This window comes from Saccoglossus kowalevskii, chromosome 3 (assembly GCF_978046115.1).
Source record: "Saccoglossus kowalevskii chromosome 3, keSacKowa6.1, whole genome shotgun sequence".
NCBI lineage: Eukaryota > Metazoa > Hemichordata > Enteropneusta > Harrimaniidae > Saccoglossus > Saccoglossus kowalevskii.
In genome coordinates this window covers 17,349,140-17,363,648 of record NC_140643.1, presented here as the reverse complement: position 1 = coordinate 17,363,648, position 14,509 = coordinate 17,349,140, and the positions used below count along the sequence as shown (strand labels likewise).

General features: G+C 35.3%; 1 protein-coding gene across 2 annotated transcripts; it reads right to left on the bottom strand.

Moving 5' to 3' along the window:
* Nucleotides 1-520: 520 nt before the first annotated feature.
* LOC102809309 (4-hydroxyphenylpyruvate dioxygenase-like protein) lies at nt 521-14,271 on the bottom strand. Of its 2 annotated transcripts, XM_006820898.2 has the most exons (7): nt 13,923-14,271; nt 13,512-13,684; nt 12,417-12,636; nt 11,067-11,227; nt 10,531-10,652; nt 9,945-10,084; nt 521-566 (listed from the first exon to the last, which is right to left on the bottom strand). In XM_006820898.2, the coding sequence occupies exons 1-7, from the start codon at nt 14,269-14,271 to the stop codon at nt 541-543; spliced, it is 1,191 nt and encodes a 396-aa protein (XP_006820961.2). In that variant the 3' UTR covers nt 521-540. The 2 variants fall into 2 exon arrangements, 1 of the variants encoding a protein (XP_006820961.2); XR_014928862.1 differs by lacking the exons at nt 521-566; nt 9,945-10,084; nt 12,417-12,636; nt 13,512-13,684; nt 13,923-14,271 and adding an exon at nt 11,927-12,036 and having other exon boundaries at nt 10,618-10,652.
* Nucleotides 14,272-14,509: the final 238 nt, after the last annotated feature.

Here is a 14,509-nt window from a genome sequence, read left to right as displayed (position 1 = left end):
GCACGGATCACAATATATAAAATATGATGTTTTTATTAAATGTGTATACCCAAACTACAATAACATTTAAAACAATGTTTATGAATTTCTGAGCATTTGTTTAGGTAATTGATTATATACATGGAAGTTGTATTGTAAACATGCGTAAACTAATACAGTGACCATTATTATGTATAAAAAGTCGTGTAAAATGAGTTTGGCAATGGGTTATGTATGTGGTGAACCGAATTGTGTTTAAGATAATGTCTTCAACGGAATATATTCTCAACATATATATATATATATATATATATATATATATATATATATATATATATATATATATATATATATATATATATATATATATATATGTATATAATAAATTTAGCAACGTGGGAGGGCGTGATGTATAACAAGATGGCGTCACTTGTACATTTTAGTGTTATTGTGCTTTTGTATATTTTAACTTGAATGATTCCTGTACGTCAGAGTTGGTTCCACGGTGACATCAGTTGGTCTTCCAGATTGTTTCTTTTGTATGCCTTGGGCAAAGTGGGATCAGCTGGAGTTAGTCGATGTCCTTTCTAATTTAGTACAGAAAAACACATAATTCGCACAACAAAGACAACAACAACAGTAACAGTAGAAAATGTTCCAAGAAAGTGAAATTAAAAGTTACGAAAACAATTTAGCTTCTCTAAATAGTATACAAACACAAACAAAATAAATGAGTAAAATAATAGTTAATAGGCATAATGTACATTGAATGGTTCCCCTAACTATGACATAATGTACAATGAATAGTTCCCCTAACTATGACATAATGTACAATGAATGGTTCCCCTAACTATGACATAATGTACCATGAATGGTTCCCCTAACTATGACATAATGTACAATGAATAGTTCCCCTAACTATGACATAATGTACCATGAATAGTTCCCCTAACTATGACATAATGTACCATGAATAGTTCCCCTAACTATGACATAATGTACAATGAATGGTTCCGCTAACTATGACATAATGCACAATGAATGGTTCCCCTAACTATGACATAATGTACAATGAATGGTTCCCCTAGCTATGACATAATGTACAATGAATGGTCCCCATAGTTATGACATAATGTACAATGAATGGTTCCCCTAACTATGACATAATGTACCATGAATAGTTCCCCTAACTATGACATAATGTACAATGAATGGTCCCCATAGTTATGACATAATGTAAAATGAATGGTTCCGCTAACTATGACATAATGCACAATGAATGGTCCCCATAGTTATGACATAATATACAGTGAATGGTTCCGCTAACTATGACATAATGTACAATGAATGGTTCCCCTAACTATGTATGACATAGTGTACAATGAATGGTTCCCCTAACTATGACATAATGTACAATAAATGGTTCCCCTAACTATGACATAATGTACAATGTATGGTTCCCCTAACTATGACATAATGTACAATAAATGGTTTCCCTAACTAAGACATAATGCACAATGGATGGTCCCCTAACTATGACATAATGTACAATGGATGGTTCCCCTAACTATGACATAATGTACAATGAATGGTCCCCATAGATATAACATAATGTACAATGAATGGTTCCCCTAACTATGACATAATGTACAATGAATGGTTCCCCTAACTATAAGATAATGTACAATGAATGGTTCCCCTAACTATTAGATAATGTACCATGAATAGTTCCCCTAACTATGACATAATGTACCATGAATAGTTCCCCTAACTAAGGCATAATGTACAATGAATGGTTCCCCTAACTAAGACATAATGTACAATGAATGGTTTCCCTAACTATGACACAATGTACAATGAATGGTTCCCCTAACTATGACATAAAGTACAATGAATGGTTCCCCTAACTATGACATAATGTACCATGAATAGTTCCCCTAACTATGACATAAGGTACAATGAATGGTTCCCCTAACTATGACATAATGTACCATGAATAGTTCCCCTAACTATGACATAATGTACAATGAATGGTCCCCATAGTTATGACATAATGTACAATGAATGGTTCCGCTAACTATGACATAATGCACAATGAATAGTTCCCCTAACTATGACATAATGTACATTGAATGGTTCCCCTAACTATGACATAATGTACAATAAATGGTTTCCCTAACTAAGACTTAATGTACAATGGATGGTTCCCCTAACTAAGACATAATGTACAATGAATGGTCCCCATAGTTATGACATAATGTACAATGAATGGTTCACCTAACTATGACATAATGTACAATGAATGGTCCCCATAGTTATGACATAATGTACAATGAATGGTTCCCCTAACTATTAGATAATGTACAATAAATGGTTCACCTAACTATGACATAATGTACAAGGAATGGTCCCCATAGTTATGACATAATGTACAATGAATGGTTCCCCTAACTATTAGATAATGTACAATGAATGGTTTCCCTAACTATGACATAATGTACAATAAATTGTCCCCTAACTATGACATAATGTACAATGAATGGTTCCCCTAACTATGACACAGTGTACAATGAATGGTTCCCCTAACTATGACATAATGTACAATAAATTGTTTCTCTAACTATGACATAATGTACAATGAATGGTTCCCCTAACTATGACATAATGTACAATGAATGGTTCCCCTAACTATGACATAATGTACAATGAATGGTCCCCATAGTTATGACATAATGTGCAATGAATGATTCACCTAACTATGACATAATGTACAATGAATGGTCCCCATAGTTATGACATAATGTACAATGAATGGTTCCCCTAACTATTAGATAATGTACAATGAATGGTTCCCCTAACTATTAGATAATGTACAATAAATGGTTTCCCTAACTATGACATAATGTACAATAAATGGTTCCCCTAACTATGACATAATGTACAAAGAATGGTTCCCCTAACTATTAGATAATGTACAATGAATGGTTTCCCTAACTATGACATAATGTACAATAAATGGTTCCCCTAACTATGACATAATGTACCATGAATAGTTCCCCTAACTATGACATAATGTACAATGAATGGTTCCCCTAACTATGACATAATGTACAATGAATGGTTCCCCTAGCTATGACATAATGTACAATGAATGGTCCCCATAGTTATGACATAATGTACAATGAATGGTTCCCCTAACTATGACATAATGTACCATGAATAGTTCCCCTAACTATGACATAATGTACAATGAATGGTCCCCATAGTTATGACATAATGTAAAATGAATGGTTCCGCTAACTATGACATAATGCACAATGAATGGTCCCCATAGTTATGACATAATATACAGTGAATGGTTCCGCTAACTATGACATAATGTACAATGAATGGTTCCCCTAACTATGTATGACATAGTGTACAATGAATGGTTCCCCTAACTATGACATAATGTACAATAAATGGTTCCCCTAACTATGACATAATGTACAATGTATGGTTCCCCTAACTATGACATAATGTACAATAAATGGTTTCCCTAACTAAGACATAATGCACAATGGATGGTCCCCTAACTATGACATAATGTACAATGGATGGTTCCCCTAACTATGACATAATGTACAATGAATAGTCCCCATAGATATGACATAATGTACAATGAATGGTTCCCCTAACTATGACATAATGTACAATGAATGGTTCCCCTAACTATAAGATAATGTACAATGAATGGTTCCCCTAACTATTAGATAATGTACCATGAATAGTTCCCCTAACTATGACATAATGTACCATGAATAGTTCCCCTAACTAAGGCATAATGTACAATGAATGGTTCCCCTAACTAAGACATAATGTACAATGAATGGTTTCCCTAACTATGACACAATGTACAATGAATGGTTCCCCTAACTATGACATAAAGTACAATGAATGGTTCCCCTAACTATGACATAATGTACCATGAATAGTTCCCCTAACTATGACATAAGGTACAATGAATGGTTCCCCTAACTATGACATAATGTACCATGAATAGTTCCCCTAACTATGACATAATGTACAATGAATGGTCCCCATAGTTATGACATAATGTACAATGAATGGTTCCGCTAACTATGACATAATGCACAATGAATAGTTCCCCTAACTATGACATAATGTACATTGAATGGTTCCCCTAACTATGACATAATGTACAATAAATGGTTTCCCTAACTAAGACTTAATGTACAATGGATGGTTCCCCTAACTAAGACATAATGTACAATGAATGGTCCCCATAGTTATGACATAATGTACAATGAATGGTTCACCTAACTATGACATAATGTACAATGAATGGTCCCCATAGTTATGACATAATGTACAATGAATGGTTCCCCTAACTATTAGATAATGTACAATAAATGGTTCACCTAACTATGACATAATGTACAAGGAATGGTCCCCATAGTTATGACATAATGTACAATGAATGGTTCCCCTAACTATTAGATAATGTACAATGAATGGTTTCCCTAACTATGACATAATGTACAATAAATTGTCCCCTAACTATGACATAATGTACAATGAATGGTTCCCCTAACTATGACACAGTGTACAATGAATGGTTCCCCTAACTATGACATAATGTACAATAAATTGTTTCTCTAACTATGACATAATGTACAATGAATGGTTCCCCTAACTATGACATAATGTACAATGAATGGTTCCCCTAACTATGACATAATGTACAATGAATGGTCCCCATAGTTATGACATAATGTGCAATGAATGATTCACCTAACTATGACATAATGTACAATGAATGGTCCCCATAGTTATGACATAATGTACAATGAATGGTTCCCCTAACTATTAGATAATGTACAATGAATGGTTCCCCTAACTATTAGATAATGTACAATAAATGGTTTCCCTAACTATGACATAATGTACAATAAATGGTTCCCCTAACTATGACATAATGTACAAAGAATGGTTCCCCTAACTATTAGATAATGTACAATGAATGGTTTCCCTAACTATGACATAATGTACAATAAATGGTTCCCCTAACTATGACATAATGTACCATGAATAGTTCCCCTAACGATGACATAATGTACCATGAATAGTTCCCCTAACTATGACATAATGTACAATGAATGGTTCCGCTAACTATGACATAATGCACAATGAATGGTTCCCCTAACTATGACATAATGTACAATGAATGGTTCCCCTAGCTATGACATAATGTACAATGAATGGTCCCCATAGTTATGACATAATGTACAATTAATGGTTCCCCTAACTATGACATAATGTACCATGAATAGTTCCGCTAACTATGACATAATGTACAATGAATGGGTCCCCTAACTATGTATGACATAATGTACAATAAATGGTTCCCCTAACTATGACATAATGTACAATGAATGGTTCCCCTAACTATGACATAATGTACAATAAATGGTTTCCCTAACTAAGACATAATGTACAATGGATGGTTCCCCTAACTATGACATAATGTACAATGGATGGTTCCCCTAACTATGACATAATGTACAATGAATGGTCGCCATAGATATGACATAATGTACAATGAATGGTTCCGCTAACTATTACATAATGCACAATGAATGGTTCCCCTAACTATGACATAATGTACAATGAATGGTTCCCCTAACTATGACATAATGTACAATACATGGTTTCCCTAACTAAGACTTAATGTACAATGGATGGTTCCCCTAACTAAGACATAATATACATTGAATGGTCCCCATAGTTATGACATAATATACAATGAATGGTTCCGCTAACTATGACATAATGTACAATGAATGGTTCCCCTAACTATGTATGACATAGTGTACAATGAATGGTTCCCCTAACTATGACATAATGTACAATAAATGGTTCCCCTAACTATGACATAATGTACAATGTATGGTTCCCCTAACTATGACATAATGTACAATAAATGGTTTCCCTAACTAAGACATAATGTACAATGGATGGTTCCCCTAACTATGACATAATGTACAATGGATGGTTCCCCTAACTATGACATAATGTACAATGAATGGTCCCCATAGATATGACATAATGTACAATGAATAGTTCCCCTAACTATGACATAATGTACAATGAATGGTTCCCCTAACTATGACATAATGTACCATGAATGGTTCCCCTAACTATGACATAATGTACAATGAATAGTTCCCCTAACTATGACATAATGTACCATGAATAGTTCCCCTAACTATGACATAATGTACCATGAATAGTTCCCCTAACTATGACATAATGTACAATGAATGGTTCCGCTAACTATGACATAATGCACAATGAATGGTTCCCCTAACTATGACATAATGTACAATGAATGGTTCCCCTAGCTATGACATAATGTACAATGAATGGTCCCCATAGTTATGACATAATGTACAATGAATGGTTCCCCTAACTATGACATAATGTACCATGAATAGTTCCCCTAACTATGACATAATGTACAATGAATGGTCCCCATAGTTATGACATAATGTAAAATGAATGGTTCCGCTAACTATGACATAATGCACAATGAATGGTCCCCATAGTTATGACATAATATACAGTGAATGGTTCCGCTAACTATGACATAATGTACAATGAATGGTTCCCCTAACTATGTATGACATAGTGTACAATGAATGGTTCCCCTAACTATGACATAATGTACAATAAATGGTTCCCCTAACTATGACATAATGTACAATGTATGGTTCCCCTAACTATGACATAATGTACAATAAATGGTTTCCCTAACTAAGACATAATGCACAATGGATGGTCCCCTAACTATGACATAATGTACAATGGATGGTTCCCCTAACTATGACATAATGTACAATGAATGGTCCCCATAGATATGACATAATGTACAATGAATGGTTCCCCTAACTATGACATAATGTACAATGAATGGTTCCCCTAACTATAAGATAATGTACAATGAATGGTTCCCCTAACTATTAGATAATGTACCATGAATAGTTCCCCTAACTATGACATAATGTACCATGAATAGTTCCCCTAACTAAGGCATAATGTACAATGAATGGTTCCCCTAACTAAGACATAATGTACAATGAATGGTTTCCCTAACTATGACACAATGTACAATGAATGGTTCCCCTAACTATGACATAAAGTACAATGAATGGTTCCCCTAACTATGACATAATGTACCATGAATAGTTCCCCTAACTATGACATAAGGTACAATGAATGGTTCCCCTAACTATGACATAATGTACCATGAATAGTTCCCCTAACTATGACATAATGTACAATGAATGGTCCCCATAGTTATGACATAATGTACAATGAATGGTTCCGCTAACTATGACATAATGCACAATGAATAGTTCCCCTAACTATGACATAATGTACATTGAATGGTTCCCCTAACTATGACATAATGTACAATAAATGGTTTCCCTAACTAAGACTTAATGTACAATGGATGGTTCCCCTAACTAAGACATAATGTACAATGAATGGTCCCCATAGTTATGACATAATGTACAATGAATGGTTCACCTAACTATGACATAATGTACAATGAATGGTCCCCATAGTTATGACATAATGTACAATGAATGGTTCCCCTAACTATTAGATAATGTACAATAAATGGTTCACCTAACTATGACATAATGTACAAGGAATGGTCCCCATAGTTATGACATAATGTACAATGAATGGTTCCCCTAACTATTAGATAATGTACATTGAATGGTTTCCCTAACTATGACATAATGTACAATAAATTGTCCCCTAACTATGACATAATGTACAATGAATGGTTCCCCTAACTATGACACAGTGTACAATGAATGGTTCCCCTAACTATGACATAATGTACAATAAATTGTTTCTCTAACTATGACATAATGTACAATGAATGGTTCCCCTAACTATGACATAATGTACAATGAATGGTTCCCCTAACTATGACATAATGTACAATGAATGGTCCCCATAGTTATGACATAATGTGCAATGAATGATTCACCTAACTATGACATAATGTACAATGAATGGTCCCCATAGTTATGACATAATGTACAATGAATGGTTCCCCTAACTATTAGATAATGTACAATGAATGGTTCCCCTAACTATTAGATAATGTACAATAAATGGTTTCCCTAACTATGACATAATGTACAATAAATGGTTCCCCTAACTATGACATAATGTACAAAGAATGGTTCCCCTAACTATTAGATAATGTACAATGAATGGTTTCCCTAACTATGACATAATGTACAATAAATGGTTCCCCTAACTATGACATAATGTACCATGAATAGTTCCCCTAACTATGACATAATGTACAATGAATGGTTCCCCTAACTATGACATAGTGTACAATGAATGGTTCCCCTAACTATGACATAATGTACAATAAATTGTTTCTCTAACTATGACATAATGTACAATGAATGGTTCCCCTAACTATGACATAATGTGCAATGAATGGTCCCCATAGTTATGACATAATGTACAATGAATGGTTCCCCTAACTATGACATAATGTACCATGAATAGTTCCCCTAACGATGACATAATGTACCATGAATAGTTCCCCTAACTATGACATAATGTACAATGAATGGTTCCGCTAACTATGACATAATGCACAATGAATGGTTCCCCTAACTATGACATAATGTACAATGAATGGTTCCCCTAGCTATGACATAATGTACAATGAATGGTCCCCATAGTTATGACATAATGTACAATTAATGGTTCCCCTAACTATGACATAATGTACCATGAATAGTTCCGCTAACTATGACATAATGTACAATGAATGGGTCCCCTAACTATGTATGACATAATGTACAATAAATGGTTCCCCTAACTATGACATAATGTACAATGAATGGTTCCCCTAACTATGACATAATGTACAATAAATGGTTTCCCTAACTAAGACATAATGTACAATGGATGGTTCCCCTAACTATGACATAATGTACAATGGATGGTTCCCCTAACTATGACATAATGTACAATGAATGGTCGCCATAGATATGACATAATGTACAATGAATGGTTCCGCTAACTATTACATAATGCACAATGAATGGTTCCCCTAACTATGACATAATGTACAATGAATGGTTCCCCTAACTATGACATAATGTACAATACATGGTTTCCCTAACTAAGACTTAATGTACAATGGATGGTTCCCCTAACTAAGACATAATATACATTGAATGGTCCCCATAGTTATGACATAATATACAATGAATGGTTCCGCTAACTATGACATAATGTACAATGAATGGTTCCCCTAACTATGTATGACATAGTGTACAATGAATGGTTCCCCTAACTATGACATAATGTACAATAAATGGTTCCCCTAACTATGACATAATGTACAATGTATGGTTCCCCTAACTATGACATAATGTACAATAAATGGTTTCCCTAACTAAGACATAATGTACAATGGATGGTTCCCCTAACTATGACATAATGTACAATGGATGGTTCCCCTAACTATGACATAATGTACAATGAATGGTCCCCATAGATATGACATAATGTACAATGAATGGTTCCCCTAACTATGACATAATGTACAATGAATGGTTCCCCTAACTATGACATAATGTACAATGAATGGTCCCCATAGATATGACATAATGTACAATGAATGGTTCCCCTAACTATGACATAATGTACAATGAATGGTTCCCCTAACTATGACATAATGTACAATGAATGGTTCCGCTAACTATGACATAATGTACAATGAATAATTCCCCTAACTATGTATGACATAGTGTACAATGAATGGTTCCCCTAACTATGACATAATGTACAATAAATGGTTCCCCTAACTATGACATAATATAACATCTCTTATAAAATCATAGAGAGTTTACCTTGGTGGACAGCCTCCATTGCATCCCATAATGCCGTTATATTGCCTGCACCGAATCCACAGGCGCCGAATCTAGAAATGACTTCCATGAAGAAGGTATTTTTCTGAAATATCGGTGCTGTGAATGCTTGCATTAAGTACCTGAAAACCACACAAACAATCTTATTATATGAATGTAGATCGTTTTATTAATCACTGCGATTTGATTGGATGTTTTTTTTTTAATTCAACTCATATTAGCTATCGAGGGAATAAGCGAAAATAAAATGTACAATGAAACCTGTTTTGAAATACTAGTATTATGAAACAATTTCACTATAGAAATAAATTGTGAATGACTCAAAATCGTCATTTTCGAAAACAGCGTCAAACTGAATAAACCACATTGTACGATTCAAAAAACCTTAATTAAAAATTCACTGGCTTCGTAGCCCGCTCATCCATCTCAATACTAGGCTTTGCCTGTAAGTATATAAGGTACAATTGGCAATACACGTGTACATGTACACATGTACATATGAAACATATATGCTAGAAATTGATATTCCGTTGTATAATTGTGGGTTACCCTTCAAAGTGAGACTTACCGATCTTTGGTTTTAATTTCACCGTCGTAGGAAAACTCCCCTTCTGCATCAAGTAGAATGCCGAGTTTTTTCAGTTCTTCTAAGCATTCGCCCACTCTCTCAATTTCATCGGATTTACCAATCTAAAAATATATTAAGTGAAAACTGATTTAACATTATTATAATAATATGTTTTTTTATTCAAATTTGACAGATTAGTGGATAATAGATTTACTAAACGCTATCTCCAACTCATTTTTTTAGAGTTTCGTATAAACCACGACACGAACAAGGGCATGATACGTTCAGCCTCTGAAAAGGTGTGAACCTTGCGTGAAAAGTGCATAAGCGTACGCATGAACAAAAGGGCAGCCAAACCACTCCTTATTCTAAAAAGAGGATGTGAAAACCACACCTGAAGCTGAGAAATGTACTACTAGTCTTAGTACATCGTTTACGAGTATATAGTTGGTACTTGTACATACGACTGAAATCGATCAAAGCAATGAACAACCGTGTTACACTATATATACAACATAACGTCCGGACTAACTTACCTTTGTGTAATATCCTTGTGGTATGTGTGGGAATACACACCCAGCTTGACGCATGGCTCGTGTACTTTCTACGATGTTATTCGTGTGTAGCGCAATATGTTGTATGCCAGGCCCGCCATGATTCTCAAGATACGTAGCTATCTGGTTCCCAGACCCCGTTTCTGAAAGTATATATCATCAGGTGACCAGACTTTGCGACTCACAACGAGGCTATATCGGGATACGGATGACTTTTCAGCTTACTGAGTGATCGTGATTAGTCGAGGGTAATAGCCAATAGTATACATTGGACAGCATGCAGATCTTGATTACAATATTGACGGATATTTGGATAACCTTTGAGGCTTTTCTGCACTGTGATGTTGCTATCCATTCACAGGGAAATACAATCATTTACCTGCACTTTTCTTTAATTCATACTACCTTGGAACTACAAACCTAAAATCAAGTTTTCGAATACACCTCAACTATAATATTTTCCATTCAAATACTTATTAATCAGAATTGTGAATCAGTGTATGTAGTTTGCATTATTGTGTACATTACTAGTATGTGTTTTCTATATTATAGAACTAACTTTGTGTTGAAAAGAAGATGGGAGGCAGAAGTTATAAGCAGTTACTAATAAGTTATATGTAGTTACTAGTAACTAGAACATACCCAAGATGCTCTGCTTTATTTTGCGTTTTTTTTTCTATATTATGAATAGTTATCATTTGCATTGTTAAATATCCATGAACATATACCATAACTACCGCACGCATGTGTACTAAACGATGTTGTTGCTCACTGAATTGTTTAAGAAATGTGTGTCGCTAGTTGACTTGATAGTGAATATTAGATAAATGATATTTATCTACCCCTGTGAAGCCTTGAAGGTGTATTTGCAAGTGGTGCCAGTCACAATCGCTCGTGCCTACGACACGCGTTCCGTGCCCTTGGTGTATTCCTAAGGTGCATAGGTAAAAAGGCGAGGCGATTTGTCGACACCTATAGAAGCTAACCGTGGTGGGAGGTATCTAAAATTGTAACACAATTCACAGTCCCTATAGAGGGACTGTGCACAATTATAACACTGGCTGGCGAAATCAAAGTACACGATGACTTTGCACGTGTTCGTAACCCACAGCTACCTTGACACAGTGCTCTGTGCTCTTTAATACATGGAATCTTCAGATTACTTCGACCATGGCGAAGGTGACGGATTGTTGGTGTGAAACTAGATTGTGAATTCGTACACCGCTCTCCGCGCACTACAAGTACTCGTGACCTAGAACATATATTCACGATTGACCTTGACACCGTGGACTGACAGCTCGTACTTGCAATGTACAATAAATGGAATCTTACCTTTTCCCCAGATCGCTTCGACCATGACGAAAGTGACGGATTGTTTGTCTGAATCGAGATTGTGAATTCGCACACCGCTCTCAGCGCACCTCCAGTACTCTGCAGCCATTAACCTCATTTCCACGCTACCGACGTTTACTGGCATGCCAGTCTCGTCATCTTCGTTCAAGTTTACACGAAATCGTTCACATCCGAGGGCGTTGCCATAAAATTCGATCATCTAAGTGAGAAAGTAGCAGGATATAAAAATGTTGATATCTTAAAAAAGGTAAACAATAGCCAAAACCTATTTGTTGAAATCATTTGTCCTGAAATTTTCGAAAAACACTTCTTTGTGTAAACTGTATAAAAATGTTGTTTTGGAGACACGTGACACTAAAAATAAACAGATGTCATACATGTTATTCTTGCTTTCAAAATACACCATTATTGATTCCATCCTTTCTAAAATGATAATTGTTTCACTTTAAAATGGTAATTGTGTCACTCAAAAGTCGCGCGTCTGTTTTTCGCACCGCAGTGACAACGAAGAAATCTGCACTTTCGGTAAGATTATATATTGCTTTAACACCAACAGTCCGCCAGATTAACAATAAATCAATAATTTGAACCCATTGCTGTGGAAGGAAGATACACTGAACAGTGTGTAGAGGCTGCTTTCGGAAGATTTCCCATTCCCTTGGAAATTACTAGTATACCCACAGGTGTTTGTAATTGACATAGAAGATAATCCCATTTCACTTGAGTTTGTTCTAGTTGTGTTTGACAATTCATGATAAAAAACAAACATCTTTTTAACAAAATATATATGATACTACACGGACCAAGACCACAAATAAATATCCTGCTACATGTACCTTAATATATGTAATACATATGTTACTTGGGGGCTGGCGGAATTTTCTTGTGAAAAAATAAATTATCTGATGAGGAGCAAATATAATAGTGCAATCGCTAAATATTGTGAAGGGAGTTTGGACAACTGTGAATACAAATTTAAATTTGTAAAATGTTTGTAAAATAACAAAAACAAATGAGTATCTTCTAATGATATTGAGAATGTCTCGTATTTTGACGTACAGCGTAATTTCTTACCTTTGGTGATGTACCACGTTCCACTACATATGTAACGTGATCAATGTGTGTAGTTTTAATCTTGTATGTACTGGCTGGGAATTGAGCTAGTGTCGTGATGTCGGGTGGCGTGAAACCGGGCAGAAAGATGCCTTTGTAGTTTTCTCGGTTAATCAGTGTGTGTACGACATTACCTGCACCACAAGTGGAATAAGAAATATTTCAGTTATATAATAACTAAGCATGCAAAAATGGGTGGCATTGGTTCTCTGAGTATCACTCGGTCACATGAATAACTCATTCTACCGCCTGAAATTAATAATGAAATCTGTATAGTAAATTATCTTCTTTTATCTCATAATCCCCGGAATTCAAATGCGCGGTGTGTAGCTGAGTAGGCTTCATATCTAGCGGGTGTTACCAACAACTTACCAATTGGCGATCCGATGATGGCCATTGTCACACTTCCGTTTCCGTTTTCATCATGCAGCTCCATTGGCTTCTTAATATTTGTAGCTCCAGCCTTTAGCGCTCTGTTGAAAACCGCGCCTACTTTGTCAACACTCAGCGCACAGTCGAAGACAGTGTCACCAGAGAGTACACAATCTTCGGGTCGCTGAGAAAAGACGAATATGCTCTCGCCAGCTTTACAGGCATATTGCATGACAGCGCCGTCCAGGTTGACAGCAAAGAGCGAAAACCCGAACTGGGTACAGAAAGCTTTAGATCTGGACAGAGCATTCACACAGGCTACTTCAAAATGGTCAATCGAGGCAGACATTGTCAACTTTAAAATTCTAAAAAGAAAATACATGTATCAATGTGTACGTGTAGAAATGGATACAATAACCATAGATACACACATGTACGGCACGCAATTGTTATCTCCACAGTTAGTAAAAAAATGTACTACTAAATAAATAAATCAAATTTAAAAATGTAGTTTGTCTTTAGTTCCTTTATAGTGAACTGTTCATCTTACAAACTACCTTCAGTGGATCGGGCACTTGTAAGTTGGA

What these genes read in the sequence shown, in the direction of transcription:
- LOC102809309 (XM_006820898.2), bottom strand. Translation starts at nt 14,271, where the DNA reads ATGTCTGCCTCGATTGACCATTTTGAAGTAGCCTGTGTGAATGCTCTG. An exon ending in CGAAGCGATCTGGGGAAAAG is followed by an intron (nt 11,228 to 12,416) that starts GTAAGATTCCAT and finishes ATATACTTTCAG; the next exon opens with AAACGGGGTCTGGGAACCAG. An exon ending in CACAAGGATATTACACAAAG is followed by an intron (nt 10,653 to 11,066) that starts GTAAGTTAGTCC and finishes ATATATTTTTAG; the next exon opens with ATTGGTAAATCCGATGAAAT.